Below are 19,582 nucleotides of genomic sequence, written 5' to 3'. Positions count from 1 at the left end.
TTAAAGATTATTCTCTACATTATTGACCCACAGTTTTTGGTTTACGCAACTTGTAAGGAGGGTCAAACTGGAGCTGAACCGGAACTTTTAAATTGCTCCGAACCGAAACCGGAAGTGAGCCGTAATCCTCAAAAATCCTTGAACCCGAACCGAGCCTGAACCGGAAATGTCAAACTGTTCGACATCCTGGCGAAAACCCAGTCAAACTCATCAACTGCAGCGAAAAACTAGGGCTCGAACCTTAAGTATCTTTATGTTACTCAATGATCCCCAAGTAAGTAAGATAGAGAATTAAAAAATTGTCGGTAGGTAAAGTGTTTTAAAACTTTAATAGTTATTCGATTTATGGTAAACAGCATCAAAATATATTATAAAATTTCAAATTGTCTAGCGAGTCGGTCATGCGTCACATAATACTTGCGTACTTAACGTAGCAACACGTAAATAATTGCAGGTTTGCAAAAAGTTTTGTCTAAAATAAAAAAAAGTTTTTTACGGTAGTTTTTTGGTTTATTTGTGTACATGGCGACGAATACAAAGTTTTTTGTTATTTTTTTCGTGATCTTCATTCAATCGTCGCTGGCAAGCATCAACTTTTTCCTCTCAGAAAACGAAGTTTACAAACTTTTTGGTGAGCGTTTGGTTTTGGTTTGAAATAGCCGCATCCTGTGTTCTTTTAGTTGTTTTAGGCAACTTGAACGATTTTTTACGGTTACCCATGAAACAGCTTTCTGCTATACCTTTTCAGCTGAGAATTAGCTGTTATACATGATATTTTCACAGTTTTAGAGTACCGCATTTTCGTCTGGGGTTTGTAATATTGCTAACGCGCTAATATTTGGTTAGACTCGTTTACTGTAAAAAAGTAGTATAATTTCAGATCAGCGCCGAAATTGTTGTAGTATTTAGGGCAGTTGCCAAAGCCAAACCTTTAAAAACTGATTGTGAGAAACTTATATTAAAAATACTACACCTAAACCTGTGTGGTGATTTTCAACATTATGTTTGACATTTTGGCTAACCTGCACCGGGTAACACTAATTTACGGAATGGTCGGAATTGTCGGAATGGAATGAATAGGGCCGAAACTAATTTGACGAATGGTCGGAACGGAATGAACTGTCGGAATGAAATGAACGAAGCTGTAGGAACAGAATGAACTGTCTGAATGAAATGAACGAAGCTGTAGGAACAGAATGAACTGTCGGAATAAAATAAACGAAGCTTTTACGGTTAGGTTTTGGAATGAACTGTAACCCCAACCATAACCCTAACAACTTTGTTTTCTATTCGGACAGTTCATTCTGTTCTTACAGCTTTGTTCATTTCATTCTGACAGTTCATTCTGCTCCTTCAGCGTCATTCATTCCATTCCGAGTTCAGTCTATTCCGACAGTTTATTCCGTTCCGACCATTCATCAAATTAGTTTCGACCCTATTCATTCCATTCCGACCATTCCGTAAATTAGTGAGCGATCCGACCATTTATCATTCCGTAAATTAGTGTTACCCACCCGCACCCTAACCCAAATATTGTGCGCTGTGATAGGATTTTAGACCAGCGCCCTTTTCTACCTTTATAAGTGAGAATTAGCAGTTAATACACGAAATTAAGCTACTGGTCTAGAATCCTAGTACGACATTTTTTTCCAGGGTTTGTATCGCTCACACACTATTTGGGATAGGTGCAACTTAGACTTGTTTAATTACTGTAAAGAAGATGTGGTAGAATTCCAGATAAGCCCCAAAATTATTGTTGTATTTAAGGCTGTTGCCAAACCTTAAAAAACTGTTTGTGAGAAACCCATAATAAAAAAACTACACCTAAACATGTGTAGTAATTCTCCTATCTGTAAAGTATGGCATATATTTGACAAGATCTTGTTGATATGGTTCCTAATTTATGTAGGAATTTGAGCTATGATTTGTAATGCAATGCAGCAAATCTACTCAAAAAGGTTTACTAAGAAAATAATAACTGAAAAAAGTGTCCTAATGACCCAAGGTTTAGTCAACTTAATTTTAAGGCAAATTTGAGCATAATAATCTGAAAAATTTACCCTTTTATCTATTTTGCTTGTTTGAGCACAGTTGTTATGTCATTGGTGTCAGATCGCGGTACGTTTTATTTGTTTTCAGATATCTGATATCGGAATGAATGTCAAGCATCAGACATCTCTAACCACAAAGACAAGCATGTTATAGCTTGTAATTAGTGTTTTTTATGTTCTTTTAAATTCTTCAGGCATCGAAGCCCAGCTTTACTACATACGCGACGGCGATGTAAGCTCAAACGCTGAGAAGTTTAAAGCACACGTCGGACCTTTGAACAACAAACTCACTTATTATTGGCACAAAACCTCTTCGGAATTCCCTGTTCTCTATGACATCACAGTTGCTCCATTACAGGTTGACTTTTTTATACTCAAATTTACGCTTAGTAAATTTGTTATAAAACAACAAAATTAATATCAAATTTACTGCTTTATTCTGTTCAGCGTACAGGGTGATAATTTACTAATACAAAAAATATGTTGCTAAATGTTTCTTGTTTCATGGCAATATTGTTATTATAGCAAAAAAGTAGGTTCATTTTATAAGGTGTATTTTTTATTGTTTTTATAACGATTCCACCCCTTATCAAATAACATGGTTAGTTTTGTAGCCTTTCATCAAGAATGTTTTAAAACTCTTTTGTCTTCTTACCAATTAAAACCCTTTTGATAAGAAAAACTAGATTTTGATAAGTAGTTGTAAAGCCAAAAAAGTAGAAAACCCCACTTATAAAACATAGTATGATCAAACTACATTACAAGTTTGTGTACCTAAAAAAATACATAGTTTATATTTTTGTTAGACTTCTGGAAATGCAGCGTGCTTTGGTGATTCAAATTCCTGTGATATTGTCAACGAACCAATCGTGAGTTTATTCCTTCATTATCTGATAAATTTATTGAAGTTTCATTTTTAAAAGGGTTAAGGAATATTAATGCTTAGTAATATTTTTCAGTTATTTTCTAGTAAATTGTAAATGAATCAAATCCAGAATTTTTTTAAATATTTGGAAATAGTTTTTAGCAGTCATTGTTGTCCAGTTATTTGCAAAAAATGAGAACTTTTCAATTTTTTTACTCCAAAAACAAAAAACTGTCGTTTTTATTTGTTGAAAAGAATAATTAACAATTTTTTAATAAAACACATCAACAACATTATATAAAGGTGCTCTAAGCAAGTTATTTTAGAACTACTTATTCCCAGTCAAGTCTAATTTGACATTGGAGAAATATCAAAATTAACTCTACAGCCCTTCCATTGAAACATTTAGCAATCCTGAATGAGTTTTAAATATTTAATTTTATTATTTTAATTTCCAACTTCAAGTTGTCAATCGAGAAAAGCGGGAATCTTCCCGACATTCCCGAGAACTTCACTATCACGCTTGACTGCTCTCGTCAGTACGACGGCAACGCGACGCTCGCGATGAAGTTTGTTTTCACGATCGGAGAAGACGCAAGAAAAGTGGAACTGAACATTGAAAGACTCAAGAAGTGCAAAAAAGGTAGAAAAATTACAAAAAAGTTAGTACTTTATTGATGTATTGGCTTTAAAAGAAAAAACTAATTAGCTGGGCAAAATGCCTTTCTTTGTAACTTTAAAAAATATATACATCTTCAGCAAAACAATAGATTTTTTCTAGCAACACATGTTTTGCATTTAAATCTTAAAGTAAGCAAATTAAATTTTATTTTTCATCCTGGTAAATAACTATTATCAAAGACAAACTCCCAGAAACACATAACAAACAAAGAAATACAAACGCCCACAAACATTCACCCAAAAAGTAAGCGTAGACCTATATTGCACGATTCCTTTGACAAGCCGAAGTTTTACGAAATGTTTTTTTTTTTTTTTTTGAAGTTTAAAAAGCTATTTTAATTTTTTTTCAATAATTCGCAAAAAAAATGTTTAGTGTAAATTTCGCAAAAACAAACAACTTAAAACTACCAGAAATCAAGTTCATACGTTTGAAAAAAACTACACTTTGACTTCAAGCTGGTTTTATTGGTTGCCGCAATTTTATCCATGTTTGTTGTGATTCTTTTGATTTTTCATTTAAACCCTTCTGGCTTTTTTAAATATTTTGTTTCAAAAAGTTTTGTGTTTTTAGACCACAGCCTCTACACTAAACCGGTGAATCCGTCGACGACCGAAACCAGTAGGAAAGTACCACTCCCAGGTAAAACTAAAATAAGGAACATAGACTTAAAATAAATACAGAATAAACCTATTTTGTATATTCTGTGTAGGCTTATAGTATTTTGTGTAAAACCTAGGCCCGGCTGATTTTGGAAAGCCTTTTCAAATGAATCAAATGTATTATATATATGTGTCATTATCAGTGGATAGTAAGGCCCCTGAAGGGCTTGTACACAGAATACAAATTGTGTATGTGTAGTACGTTTCAGCTGCTGAAATACCGGCTGTTCATTTCACTTTAATTAATGTTGAATGTAGGAACAGGACTTGCTCCTCTCTGAGCCTGTGTACTTCAGTTGGTAGAGCGACGGTACCAGTATGGCCGAGGTCGTGAGTTCAAACCTCCCCACAGGCCAGTTTTACAAACAGGATTCAATAGGCAATGTGCTATAGTTGTATCTCGACTTGTTTTCCTCTGAGCCTGTGTACCTCAGTTGGTAGACCAACGTTTACACTATGGCCGAGGTCGTGAGTTCGAACCTCACCACAGGCTAGTTTTACGAACAGGATGCAGCATACAAAGGTGCTCTTTTTGTTTCTCAATTTGCTCCCCTCTGAGCCTGTGTAGCTCAGTAGGTATGTGGTCCTGGTATGGCTGGAGGTCGCGAGTTCGAACCTCGACACAGGCTAGTTGTTTTTTTTAGCCTGCCCTGCTTGCTAATCCCTAATTGATCAATTGATTTCAGTTTGCTAAAGATTTTAAAAAGGTCGTATTTGCTAATTGTAGTTTTCCAATATCCTAATAATAACTTCACCCAGGTACGAACCACCCGGTGTCATCAAAGAGTACTGCTGCATTTTACATTTCTATCTCGGTCGTGTCCGCTGTTATCGTAATGATCGTCGTCGCCGTTGCAGTTTGGCATCTAAGAGTCAGCAAGAAACAATCAGCAGTGAGGTTCGTCATAATTATAAAATAGCAAACTTTATTAATCTAGCTATCTCCCAATGTCTTTCTTGTTCAAAATAAATTTACACTAATCGCTATTTTAGAATTACTTAATGTTTTTCTGTTAACGGGAGAAATGCTAATTAATGCTTAAAAAAAAAAGAGGTTTGTCAAAAAATGACTGTTCCGATCCGATCCGATACTGAAGTCTTTATCAGTGGAGAGGAATTTATTAATCACACAAAGGCTTACACAAGTGGATTCATATCTTAATTCGAATGAATACAAAACAATGTTATTGAAACAGGAACAGAATCAGTAAGTTGAACATCATTGCCAAACATTTACTAGTAGTAACTAACAATACACTGAGCTGCTACCGCGACAAGGTAGTTACACCAACTGCCTTAAGGACAACTACAATGTCAAGGCACCATGTGCTCAGTGGCCTTTGACCGCAAGTCATAGAATGATTACACAATTAAATGGGTCATAAAGTACTTAAATCACAATGCGCTTTAGCAAATCACTGTTAATCTTAACAGTTATGTCTATGCTTCTAAATAAATTGACCCAAGACCCTATTTTAAAATTATTTAAATAACTTGAAAAAAGTTTAGGTTTCTTTCAGAAAACTGTGTTTCTGTTATTATGTAAGTTGATTTCACAAAAGTCAAAATGATTGCTTTGAATATAGATAAAGTAAAAAAACATTTTTTTTTAATAAAACCATTTGCTGATAAACCGGTGCTTCTTAAACTTTTTTAGTTTTGTTCACCCTTAGCATCTATCTCTAGATTTCATTCAGCCTTGTCTCATGGTATGATAAAACTATCTCGTCTTTATATATAACAGCACGAAATGACTTAGGTTGTTATTATTCATTTCTGACGGTTCACCCTTATTCACCCCTTTTGGTGGTTCACCCCTGCGAATATTTTATTCACCCTGGGATGAACCATTCACCTGATTAAAAAACACTGTGATAAACCACTTGGCTTTATTGAATTTAGTGTTTAAACCAGGGCTGCGGAGTCGTACTCGGGACTCGAGTAAGACCTTGTAAAACTACCGAGTCCCGAGTTTGACATGCGCATTAGCAGTAACGAATTTCAAAACTGATATGTCCGCCAAATGGAAATTGTAAAGGTAGAATAGCATATGGTGGATGTTAACAACCATGTATTGTGAGTGAATGAATTATACCACACCATTATAAGTGGATTGCTGAATATCCACATTATTTTAGTTACGTAAATTGGTGAAATACAGGCTGTAGAGTCAGGCCGGACCCGGGACTCGGGTTTATTTTTTTTGTCCGGAGTCGGACTCGGGTTATTTTTAACCGACTCCGCAGCCCTGGTTTAAACACATATATTCGACATAGTAAATCAGCGAAGTGTCACTTTATTGATTAACTTTCTTTAAATAATTTTCTTCATTCATGTGCCCCAAAAAAATCTAAACCAGTCCAAACTATATTTAGTAACAATTTGCGTAATGTTGAATCAAAATTCAGTGTTAATTGTTAAAAAGTAATAAATGACTCTTTAAAACTTGTTTTGCAGAACTGACAATTCGCATTCCATGCAGGGGAATTCCCAACATTATGTTCAGTTCTTACGACCAGACTTGCCAAACAATGCACAGAAACCACAATGTAAGAGCATTTATTTTTTATTGTTTTCTTTTTTGAATTTTCATTAATAAAAGAATAACTACTTTTCTTAATGGATTGTGTTTTTTCTCTCTTTTAATAATTTTCTCAAAATAACCATTTTTTTTTGGTTAAAGTAAAATTTCTTTATTTTTTTTAATTTTCCTAATGTAAGATTATTTATTTCCTTTAATGTAGTGTGTATTTTTTTGCATCCCCTCAACATAAGATTCTAATGTATTTGTTTTAATGTAACATATTATTTTTTATTTTTTTCAATATGCGATACTTTAGTTTTGTTAATGTAAAATTTTCTTTTTTGAGATATTAAATTTACAAATTTTCTGTAAACCAGACAAACAATTTTTTCATGTTAATTTTATTTACAGCTCATTCTGGAGTAATGCAGTTCACGCCCTTCATAAACGACCTTGGCGCCGACATTACAGAAATTCAAAACAAACTTTCCGACATTGCTATACCAAGGTAAGTAGTTTAATGTCAGATCGGAGCCGAAACACGATCTCAAGTGGTAGACCCTAAACCAGAGGTTCCCAACGTGGGCGGTACCGCCCCCTTGTGGGCGTTGGCGAGTTACAAGGGGGTCCGTTTCTAATTTGGGGGGCGCTGAATGCACATAAGGGGGCGTTAAATAAAAGTACTTATAGGCTAAATTTTATAAAAAGTTCACATAAAAATAGTAACAAACAGGACTGTAGGTAACTTTTGACCTTAAATGGCAATTTTCGTACTGCGAACTTGCGGTAGTTTTCCGACCATTGTTACGTAATAATTGACTTTCTTATGTAAAGTTGTTGGTTGTTGTAGTGTTTCACAGTTTTATACGCGGCAAAATGTTTGTATATTTAAAGCAGGGGTCGCCAACTTACGGCCCGCCACCTCTTTGACAACTTGACACGAGTCCATGTTAAATACTTTTTGACGATTTTAACTTAGTACGGGCAAAAAATTTTCGCGCTTCTCGCCAATGATCTTTCTACGTCCAGTTTGTTTACGTTTTGATGCTGTCTTTGGAATAGATTAGCGCTTTTTTACGGTTGCGGACAAAAGGAAAACGTATTCAAAAGTATTAGACATATATTTTTTAACATTTTTTGATTTTTTTCGGCAATGTAATAAATACTAGCACGAAATTTAAAAGAAATGTTGGTATACCCCAAAAATATTGCGCTCGCTTCGCTCGCCAGGTGCGCCAGGACTTAAAGAGCTTAACAAACACTGAATTACACTATCTATAAACACTAAGGTTATCGCGTTTCCTCAAACTAGCTTTATTACACTTTTCATTAGTAGTATGGATGAAAAAAATCCGAGGTCCACCTGATTCACAGTTGTTCTAACATTCTAATAACACAATTCTTAGTTTACATTTTGTGCGGCCCACAGAGACCTTTCTGAGTTTGATTGGTGCCCGTGACAAAAAAAGGTTGCCGACCCCTGATAGTATTGATGCAGAAAGTTGAATATTTTCTCGTAATGACATAACCTGGTGAATTAATGTATCCATAAATTCCTATAGTGAATGTATGTTAGACAACCTTAAATATTACGGACAGCTTATCGAAACAAAAGTGCAGACAATATGATGTTAGACAACGATTAATATGATACTTTACTGTAAAGCAAGATGAGGGGGGCGATATGAAATAATATTTAGCCCAAGGGGGCACTAGTGTCAAAAAGGTTGGGAAACACTGCCCTAAACTGTGTAATGAACCACTCGACAGTAAAGCCCAATTTGTAAGTTTAGAAAATTTTGGCGTAAGTTTTATTTGCACCTAAATTAGATTTCATTTGGCGACTCATTTGTTAAAACTGATCTCAAGTGGTAGACCCAAAACCATAGCAGTTTTTCACTTTTTTTAATGAGGCTCCCTTAAAGTTGTTTTTGAATTTCATGGAAGAGTGTTGGTGTGGAATTTTTATAGATAAAGTCATAAATTAACGTTACTAAACAAGAAGACCTAAAATACTTGCTGTTTTTGGTCCAAATGGTGGTATTTAGACAGCTCTATTGTTATAAACTGATGATTTCTAAGTTTTGCACAGAATGCTAAACATAATTTTTTTGTTTGTGGCTTTGTACAAGTTTTTTAGGATTAAAATATTATTTTAGTAAATTTGAAAAAAATTAAATACTAGATAAAAGAAAAAAATAATACTGAATGAAATATTATTTAACCCTAAGTTTGGAAGTAATTAAAATGTTGTTTGAAAATAAAGCTCAACTACATAATATGCATTTCCTGTTTTCTTGTTTTTTCATAAAATTAAAAAAACACTTGTTTTTAGGTCGCAGGTTGACCTAGGTGACCTTCTTCACAAAGGTCAATTTGCTCGAATTTACAAAGGAATGTTGAAAGACGGAACTCCGATGCTTATTAAAACTGTGTCAGGTATCCATGTGCATTGTGCAATCAATTGTTGTATACGAACAATTTGGGTTGTCTTGCTGTATGAGAGACCCTTGAAAATGATTTGTATATGATTTAGGTTAAAGAGCAAGCATTACTCATCTTTGTGATAAATATTACCTCACGGTCAAACATTTATCAGTTTTTTCAATCTATTAAACACCAAAACAAAAACATTTATTTTAGAAGCACCAACCGAGAAACAGAAACAAGCATATATCAACAATATTTAAAAAAAATAAGAAAAAAATATTTCTACTACAGTTTTAAGTTGTTTTTTGATAATTTTAAGACTATTGTAAAGTTCAGTCGATTAAAGAAAAATGACAAACGTACTAAACTCATTTATAATAATTTTTTTAATCGTTTAAAATCTTAAAATATATACCAAAAAATCAGATTTCTAATGACTTATTTCATGTTAAATTGATTTTTATTTATAGTTTTTTAAGCAAAGTACTCCAAATTTACAACGTATTTTTAAACTTAAATCTCTTCTATTGTATTTTTAATTACTTACTTAATTTTTAATTTTAAAGCTTTTTGACCAAAGCACTTTAACCAACTAATTCGTTTTAAAAATACAGTTCACAGAATTTAAAAAATAAATAAATATTTTCACACATCTACATTTTTATTGTAAAAAAATATCATAGCTAGAAGTTTAAAACATTTCTGTTTCGACTCTAAAAAATACCTTTTTTTATTTTTACAGTTATTGTGATCATTGTAGGTAAATACATTACAAATATTTCCATTAGCAAAAAACTTATATATTTTGTAACAAGTCTTGTATCAACACCATCCATTCATGTATTTCTGATAAATCTCGCCCAAAACAATTATTGCTTGCTTTCAAGTATTTTTAAATAAAAATAATTAGTACGTAAAAGAACATTTTTTTTCTTCGTAGAATAATTAATAGGATCAGAACACAAAACTCTTATGTTTAGACGCAGCGACTGAGGAACAGCGACGTTTACTCTTGCTTGAAAGCTCCCTGCTTAAGGGGATGCACCACAAATACCTGCTGTCAATCAAACACGTCACGATCGGCCCCGCCCCCGCCCCGCCCCTCGTGCTATTCCCCTTCACTCACGGTACTTGTTAATGTCGGTACATTTCTATGTGAACTGAAATCTATATATATAATATGTATTTTGTTAATGAATATATTGTTGCTGCCAAGCATTGTTTTAATTGTTAAATTGCTCTTCCGGCAAAATTTTATCAAAGTACCAACGTTTTCGGCGCCGGTCTGATATTAATGCGGAAAATGTGCATTAATCAAACGCAGCGGTTGTACTCTGAAAGCTAAATTTGTCAAAAATAATACTTAATTTTAACAATTGGCAGTAACTTAACCTTCCACATACTAAACCAAACTTTGTAAAATTGCTTTTTTAGTGGTGTGTTGCATCTTTCAGCACAAAATGACGTCATTTAGTTTTGGATCAGATTGCGAGACTTTTTGTCCCAAATATTGGTTAATTTATTGCAATGAAATGTAAATTTATTTCTTAAAATTGATGGCAACAATGTAAATGTTTTTTTTTATGTTTTTTTTCAGGTGGTTATCTGAAGCACTACTTACAACGGGTTCGCATGGATTCACCGGGAATGATGTATTCGGCGGTCAACAGAAACTTCGAGAACGCTTCGACCCAAGATTTAGTCGAGATGGCCATTCAGGTTATTAACAAAACCATAAAGTCAACTAGGGATGTTAAAATTAAATCATCGAATCCTTAGATTCAAATCCAACAAGGATTGGTAGCCAAATATTTCGGGTAATTGGAAACGATATGATTTTGTTTTACAGCCGATGGTTGCCTCTAATTGTACAAACGCGATAGCAAGTTTAGATAAAGGCCTGTCGCTGTGGCGACAAATTTATAATGCTCGCTTTAAATGTAACTGTGTAGTGCGATGTCAGCTTTTTTCCGAGACAAAAATTACTTTGCGACCTTCGTCTAATAATTAAGTGTCAATCAAGTGATTTTTGGAGCGACTAACATGAATAAAATTTCATGTTCAATCAAAAACAGGCGTTTACGTTCTTTTTAATTAAAAAAAAAACTATCGAATAAATTACACTTGTAAGACATCCTCTTGTCAAAACTAAAATGTTTACAGCTTTGTTTATAGGTGTGTGGTGTGTTTTTCCAGATCCCCTTTTTGAGCTTCCAAGACATTTTATGTTTTTCATGCGGACCCTGTCAAAAAATACACAACCCCTTATCTTAATGTTGCACTGAATATGTGAATAATAGAAATCACCTTGACCCTTGCAAGATAAATGTCGACCTTAATTCCTGATCAGCATTCGAATTAAGATATACTGACGATGCCTTAGTTGGCGAAATATATATATATCTTTTTAAGATCTGGTTAATGTGTCTGACCTGAGGTGCCCCTTATCTTAATTGTGAACGTGTTACTATTTGTCATAAACTTGTAGTAAATAATATTTTATAGATTGCTTGTGGAATGACCCATCTATCCAAAAGAGGATTGGTTCACAAAGACTTGGCCACAAGAAATTGCATGTGAGTTAATATAGCTAGAGGCCACCAAACTATAGCCCGCAGGCCAGATCCTATCCACTCTATATTTTACAAATAATTCTAAAACGCGGTTATTTATATTTTATTAAGCAAGGTGTTAAGGAATCTCCCACAAACAGTAAATTATAAAAGAAAGATTCTTGCTTTCGCATCAGATAAGACTGTTTACAAAAACCGGTATAATATATAAAAGAATTTCTTGAAATTTTACAGAAATGCATATTTCGCCTTCTACAAAAAAAAAAAAACATGTATCAACAGCTTAATAAAATGTAAAATATATATAATTTTGTACGCGACCTTATTTTTTATAAGTTTTATTATATACCAGGGGTCACTAAACTATAATGGTTGGAGGTTGTAGTAAGACGTAACAAGAATACCAAGCCCATACAGAAGTAGGTAGCATTTTGATCGTTTGGATGAATAAATATTTATTGAAACGTTCAAAATGATACCTACTTCTGAATGAGCTTTGATATTCTTATTAGGTCATTAATTGTTTATAAAAGAAAAAAATTATTCAAATTCTGGTTAAATTTATAGAATTTTTTATCTAAACGGCAATTTTATAAAGCTGATTTAATATTTTGGAAAATACTTTTTTGAGTTTTCTTTGAATAATAATATTGGAGTCAGTTAGATTCGAAACAAAAAAAATAATCTTGTCCTCATCTGAATTGTTGTAATATTCCAACCCGCAATCACATTTTTTAACAATAATCCGGTCCTTAATGAAGTACGTGCTGTTGCTGCCAGGCATTTTTTACTTAATTGTTCTTCCGGCAAAATTTTAATTAAGTAGCAACGTTTCGACCACCTATTCGGGAAATCTTATTCAGGGCAATATAATTGCAACTATAAGCGAAAAAACGTCTATATATTATATTGCCCTGAAGGAGGTTGCCCGAATAGGCGGTCGAAACTTTGCTATTAAACTTAGAAACGTTAAAACTTTTAATTTAATCAAATTTTGCTGGTAAAACAATTTTACAATTAAAAAAAAAAATTAACTTTTAAAAAAAATTTTTTTTTTTTAAATAATTTTTTTTATTGATCTATTTTTTTATCCTTTTCTAGGATTGACGCCGATCTTCGTATAAAGATAACCGACAACGCACTTTCGCGCGACGCTTTCCCCGGAGATTACTGTTGTCTTTGTGATAACGAGAACAGACCTGTGCGATGGCTGGCTCTGGAGAGTCTGATACATAAAGTTTATTCATCTGCAAGTGACGTGGTATGTTAACTGCTAAGGGTTCTATTTAAATAAGAAATACTGATGATGCCTTTGCTGGCAATGTATATATATATTTTTTAATAGTGTTTGACCTACATTACTAGCTTGGGTATTGCTAGGGTGGGATATTGTTGTTTTCATTGTTTAATTAGAAAGTTTAGCACAATAATTGTTTCAATATATTTTTTTAACATGCTGTTGATGCCATATCCAAGCTAAAAATGTTTTTTTTTAATTATGCACTTTTCCAAAAAAATGTATTTCTCTACAAGCAGGCATTTCAGATAACTAAGCATTTTCTATATTTTTGGAAAGAAATTTCTATATTTCATTAATGAGAGATAAAGCACAGTTTGATTTAATTGTCTAAAGTAATTCAAACTAAATTTTGTTAAAATTTTCAAACTAAACAACAATTTATGTTATGTTAACTACAGTTTTTGTTGCATAATTAGTAATATTTGCTCTGTTAAATAATAATCAAATAATAAAGTTAGCCCTAAAATTATATCTGGCCCGCGACCTGTAATCCTTGCAGCATTTCAGCACTTTGTTTTAAGTTTGTTGAACCCTGGTTAATGGCAACCATATGTCCTCTTTTCTAAGGAAAAAATATATATGACTTTTCAGAGACAGCATATGAGCTCTAATCATGAATATTCATAATGTGAATTTGGCAAACGAATTTCCTTGTTTTTTTTTTTTTTTGCTATTTCGTATGTAAAATGTGTTTAAACAAGGATTTAGGTTTCATGAAAAAAGCCTAGATTAGTTTGCAATATACCAGTATTGCGCACTTAAGTCACTATCTTACAATGACTGGGATTTTATTTCAAAATCACTTGTTTGCGACACTGCAATTTACTAACCACTAAGGTTATATTAGTTGCAATCTTAACAAATACTTAATATACTGTAGTGGTCTTTTGGTGTCCTACTATGGGAGCTTCAATCTCTTGCTGACCAACCTTACTCCGACATTGATGATTTCGAAATGGAAACTTACCTCAGCGAAGGATACAGACTCAGTCAGCCACAAAACTGCCCGGATAACTTGTAAGTTTCACGTACAACGTTGTAAACATTTACCCAGTCCAGTTATTTGTAATATAACTCAACTACAAGTCAAGTCCTTGTCATACAAATTAAACATTAAATTATAACAAAATTTAAGTAGTAATAAAAATATTAACAAAATGTTAGAACCATATCAAAAGTTTAATTTATTTTTTTTATTAATTTGCCATGTATATTTATTTCACTTCACAATTGTATTGCACTTTCTATTAAAGCAGGGTTTTTGTTCGGGGGAGTTAACAAATTTTGCGATATGATGTCATAAATTTCTATTTGAGTGTGAATTTAGTAAGAAATAACCTTAAGTGCGCTTCTGCTATACACAGTTAGTTTATTTTGGTAAAGTGTAACGTTGGAACGGAGCAACTGCTTAAAGAAAAGCTGCATTATAATGTTGTTAACGGTTCACACAAAGCAAATAAAACGCCCTTTTTCCAAACTTTTATTTCGAGGGGCGATGAGCCGCACAACGCTTTTATTAAAAGTTTTTTCATGGGCTAGGACAGTGGTTCTCAACCTTAAAGGCTTGCGGCACCCCTCAGAAATAATAAATATATTGCGGTACCCCTAGAAGATTTTTCCGTAGGTAAATCACTAAAATGTGACAATAAGCGGAACTGGAACAACACAAATCAACTCTGCACAAGAGTAGGATGTTATAATTGGATTTATTCCACTCTAATCTTACAAAAAAAGTTGTAAGAGTTGAGTAAAAATCATATTCACATATCTCACGGCACTCCTGAGCATTAGAAATGGCACCCGGTTGAGAACCACTGAGCTAGGAGATACTAGAAATATATATTTAACAAAAATGCGGAGGCAATTGCTAGTTATCGCTATTTGTCTGATATTGGAGTGGTATAGGGCAGTGCTTCTCAACCTATGGGTCGCGACCCTAAATTGGGTCGCCGTTTGATTTGGTCGCCGACCGCAGTAGTTTAAGTTTATTGAGATTGGTTCTGAGAAATATTTCTCAATTAAGAAAATTTAAGGAAGCAATACAAATAATGTCTTATGATAATTTTTAAAATTGGAAATTCTTTATGCTAATGCCTATTTCTTGTTCGCCTTCAAGAAGCTAGTTATTATTTTGCTTACAAGAAAAAAAAATTGGGTCGCCAAAGCTTAGTCGTCATACTTAGTCTTAATATTTGGGTCGCCTCGAAAAAAGGTTGAGGACCACTGGTATAGGGTCTGTTTTTTAAGTTTAATCGCTAATAAACCATCCAAGTATTTGAAGGTAGCTAACGTTTCGCAAAACTCTGGAAAAATCACCTTTTCAAAGTTTAAATTTTATCATGGTAATAATTTATTTGTTGTATCCTGTACAAGACTGTAAATCTGGGTTACCTTGATGGTGAAGGAATGAAATTAAAAAATACCTTCGGTCATACCGGGTCCGTCGCTCTACCAACTGAGCTACACAGGCTCAGAGAGGAACAAGTCGAGAAATAACTATTGCACTGTTGCCTGCTGCATCCTGTTCAGAAAACTAGCCTCGGCCAAACCGGGAACGTCTCTCTACCAACTGAGCCTAAATATTCGCCCTGGCATGTAAACTGTTATCAGCCCTGTCAACGTAGTACTGTATAAGTATTTATAAGGCATAAGGAAGTTTGAGCTGTAATTTAAAACTCAATTGTACAAAAGTTGAATTATATTGCTACACAAAGAAACGAATTAAAGATTACAACGAACGAAAACAGAATTGTATGAAAAGAAAAAACATTTTTGAACTTGTTGCAACAATATACCATTACAAAAACAAACAAAAAAATTGGGTTTAAAATAATAGGCACAATTAAATCAAGTATATGAATTTTATTTTTTAAGGTACAGCATAATGGCCGGCTGTTGGCATTATTCGCCAGATCAAAGACCTTCCTTCACACAACTTTTGCAATTGCTGAATGAATTCAATGCTGAATTGGGCGACTACGTTTAAACCAGGATGCTTTTATAGAGTTTTGCAGTATTCATATATTTTTTATTTGCTTGTATTGAATTACTAGCGTGTCCTATACAAAATGTGGTGCAGTAAAGGACAATCAAAGTTGTACATCTTGTAATAAGTCGTTTATATTTACTAATCAAATTGCATTTTTATTATTTCATTTGTTACTTACTTTTTTACTCTGCCAATATGCTTTTGTAGCTTTGTTAATACAGAAAAATTTAAATAATTTTTTATTTTGCTGTGCCAGGTTTATAAAAAAACAAGTTTTTATCATTTAATTAAATCTAATAATTCAGGTAAATGTTGAATAGATATATGCAACAGGATGAATTTCTCACCAAATAGAAAGCCATTTTTGCCAAATTTTATATACACAATCACACAATGTAATTTTTAAATTATGCACCAATCAAAATATGCATTTATTCTGAAGCTTTTTCAAACACGATTTAAAATCTTAGACCAGCATGAGTTTTTTTTTACCAATTAGGTTAGTTTTTGCATGATTTTAGGTACATAATCACCACATTGTCCAGATGTTAAAAATGTGCACTTTTACAAACTTGAACGCTATTTTTGGTACACAAATTTTAACCTTAGACCCAGCGATTAGGATGTTAGCTTTTTCATGAGTTTAGGCACATAATCATCATATTCAGCTTGGTAGCATGATCCCGCAATTGGGGTAGTGAAGTTGTACGATGCAACGATGTCTCTGATCTTACGTCCCCCGCGATTGTTCGTAGACATACCAAGCTTGCTTGGGGTGTCAACTTTCGATTTTTGCTCGTAAATAAGGAACACGTAACGATGTAGACCTAAACAATGAACACGTTCATACTTTAACTAAACATAGTTTTTTGTTTTTTAGTTTTAAAAAATAAAAAGGTAAAATAAATGACATGAAAAGGTATTACACTTAAATGACAGCAATATCAGGTTTGGCAGACACTGGTGTGAAAAAATATACACTTTTTAATAAAAATGTCTAAATATATTGCTTAAACCATGGTCAACACAACGATAAATAGGTAATAGTGTGTTACTTTTTAATAAAATAACTTAAAAAATGTTTAAGATATTGTTGCAATGCTGTAAAAAAATATATTTTTTTTATCTCTAGCTTAATGTATTGTGATGTTGGGAATTTTAAAAACTAAATTAAATATTAATAAAATTATATTCATTAATTATTACATAGTAAACTAGACTTTAATATCCAGCAAATGCGTGTTAAAGTTATAGAAAAGTTAAACATCACCTGTTTTTTCTGGTGGGCCAGATCCGACATATTGAGCAACAACATCCCCCTCAGAAATCTTATCCCCGGGGATATTTACGACCCCCCAGTGATACCACTCCCTAAAAGTTGGGGTTTTTCTGCTTGGGGCGTCCGGGTCCGTCATAAACACAGCGTAAAGTTTTGAAGGATCGCATGACTCCCAAGACACAGTAGGTTGGTCTTGTACCTGATACAAAACAAGTTTATTTCAGTAGTTTTAATAGCTACCAACCAGCTTAAATGTTTTTTTGTTGATTTCTAGAGACTGGTAAAACATGTAAGCCATAGGTACAAAAAAATCGAAAAAGCATAGGTACAAATTTAATTAGTTAGTGGAAGGATGTCCGATAATATCGGATCACGGCCGATACCCGATGCTAAGTTGTATAATCATTACTCGTCCAAAACTGAAGCAACTTAAACTCATTGTATTTTTTGCGAAGTCTTTAGAGCTTATTTCAAGTATAAGTTGTGGTCAACATGTTTATTTTCCCTAGTTGTAATAGTGAATGCGTTAAAAAATATACTTCCAGTACTATTTTGAGACAGAATAGCTCTTTTTGAGGCGAAATATATTTCAGAACTTATAAATGACTGACTTTGATTAAAAAATAAAGATGTATTTGCTTTTACTTGGAGTCATTGTATAAGTTTACCCAAAGTTTTAATAGACAGCAGCAGCAGCAGCTCTGATTGATCCAAATAACAACTTGCAATTATATCTGCTGATCAAAACCCCCTGGCAAGCCATCACAGTGAGATAGCAAGGGCAAATGAAAAAACTTTGGCGAAACCAAATTACTTTTATCAAATTTTCTGCTGCTGACTTGACCTTTCATCTCGTTTTCCTGGTAGGGCAAGGAAATACTGGTTTCAAGACATTTAGTTTGCCATTTATTTTAGTGGTTCATGAATCTTTTTTAGGATTGTTTAACACCTTTAACAGGCTTTTAGCAATTTTTAAAATTGTATCACAAAACGTCAAGTTCAAGTGGAGGTGCTAAAAGATCGAGTGATATCAGTTTTTCGGACCAATTTCGATACAGATTTTTTATATAGGCTACCTGTAATATAGTCAGTATATGTATCAGTATATGTTTAATTTTGTTTCTTCACACTTTTAAGGAGCAGAGATCTTGGTGTGCACGGCCCAAAAAATCAGGGTTATTAATTAAATTGAGCGCCAAAAGTGCACTCCTGCCAGAATAATCCAAAAATTCAATTTTTGATGGTGCTTGTTGGGTTTGTTAAAAAAATTGTGGGTAAACTTGACAAGGGGTCCTTCAAATTCTAATAAATCAAATTATCATTTACATTGTAGTTGTTTGATAGTTAATAATGATCTAACTATGTTCCACACAGTTATTTTGGGGTAATGATTTTTTGAAACCTGCAACAAACGTTTAAGTTCTGGTTATTAACTGTCACAGCATTGGAGTTTTATTTACATAAACTAACCACAATTTCTTAAAGCAAAATATAAGAGACCTAGGTGTGCTGGACAAAAAATAAAAGTGGCTAAAGTTGTGAAAACAATGGCATTGCTAAAAAAGGTATAAAGCCTTTGATTACATATAAATAATTTAAATGTAGAACTAAATCAGCACTACAACAGTAAAGTAATTGCTAAACTGGTAATAAAAAATAATAATATGGTTAAAAACACATTGAATTGTCACCTCTACACATTAGCCTTATGTGAACGTTTTCCGTAATGCAAGGTACGTATCTTTTAAAACCTACATTCGCAATATATTTACATGGTCTACTAGCCTAATTTTAATTACATTAAAACGTAAAAATCAATCTACCTGAGTTGGTGTAACAACTTGACCCAAAGTTTTGATTTGCAAGTCTCCATAGGACACTTTAGCCTGGTACTTTGGACAACATTCCACTTCATTAAGCTCGTTTTCTTTCCACGCGGCTTCCATGCTTTTATTGTAAACAACCTAGAATAGCAACACGTGTTTTGCTGCAAAATATTGCAAGACTGGAATGCAGAAAATGCTGTGTTTAAGTTTATAATCAAATCTGCCTGTTCATTATGGCTTATATAACGTGAAAAAAATCTTGCATTGCAATAAACGCTTTAATATTGACCCTTAAGTTCGACATCTTGGCCAAATAATTTCTGCATGTATCAATTTTTCTCTCATTGGATTAGTAAGTCCTCGGTTCAAAACAAGGATTTTAAACCCAATGGTTTGCGAGAGGT

The 19,582-nt window shown here is 33.3% G+C and overlaps 2 protein-coding genes across 2 annotated transcripts; one reads left to right on the top strand and one right to left on the bottom strand.

The window, feature by feature from the left end:
- Positions 1-448: 448 nt before the first annotated feature.
- On the top strand, positions 449-16,322 carry LOC146141444 (tyrosine-protein kinase RYK-like). Its single transcript, XM_083389500.1, has 15 exons — positions 449-631; positions 2,246-2,409; positions 2,858-2,920; positions 3,382-3,559; positions 4,169-4,237; positions 5,017-5,155; positions 6,715-6,806; positions 7,193-7,289; positions 9,117-9,220; positions 10,192-10,338; positions 10,809-10,930; positions 11,717-11,787; positions 12,886-13,045; positions 13,965-14,101; positions 15,959-16,322. Exons 1-15 carry the CDS (start codon positions 523-525, stop codon positions 16,068-16,070), a joined length of 1,764 nt encoding a protein of 587 aa, XP_083245626.1. The 5' UTR covers positions 449-522; the 3' UTR covers positions 16,071-16,322.
- On the bottom strand, positions 15,925-19,366 carry LOC146141443 (phosphatidylethanolamine-binding protein 1-like). The gene is made up of 3 exons (XM_083389501.1): positions 19,176-19,366; positions 17,344-17,551; positions 15,925-16,900 (listed from the first exon to the last, which is right to left on the bottom strand). Exons 1-3 carry the CDS (start codon positions 19,296-19,298, stop codon positions 16,692-16,694), a joined length of 540 nt encoding a protein of 179 aa, XP_083245627.1. The 5' UTR covers positions 19,299-19,366; the 3' UTR covers positions 15,925-16,691.
- Between the last annotated feature and the right edge of the window lie 216 nt (positions 19,367-19,582).

The sequence above is a fragment of the Ascidiella aspersa genome, chromosome 5, assembly GCF_963924565.1.
Source record: "Ascidiella aspersa chromosome 5, kaAscAspe10.2, whole genome shotgun sequence".
NCBI classification, from domain to species: domain Eukaryota; kingdom Metazoa; phylum Chordata; class Ascidiacea; order Phlebobranchia; family Ascidiidae; genus Ascidiella; species Ascidiella aspersa.
Note: the sequence above shows the minus strand (reverse complement) of the source record. Positions and strands in the feature narration are given on the sequence as shown.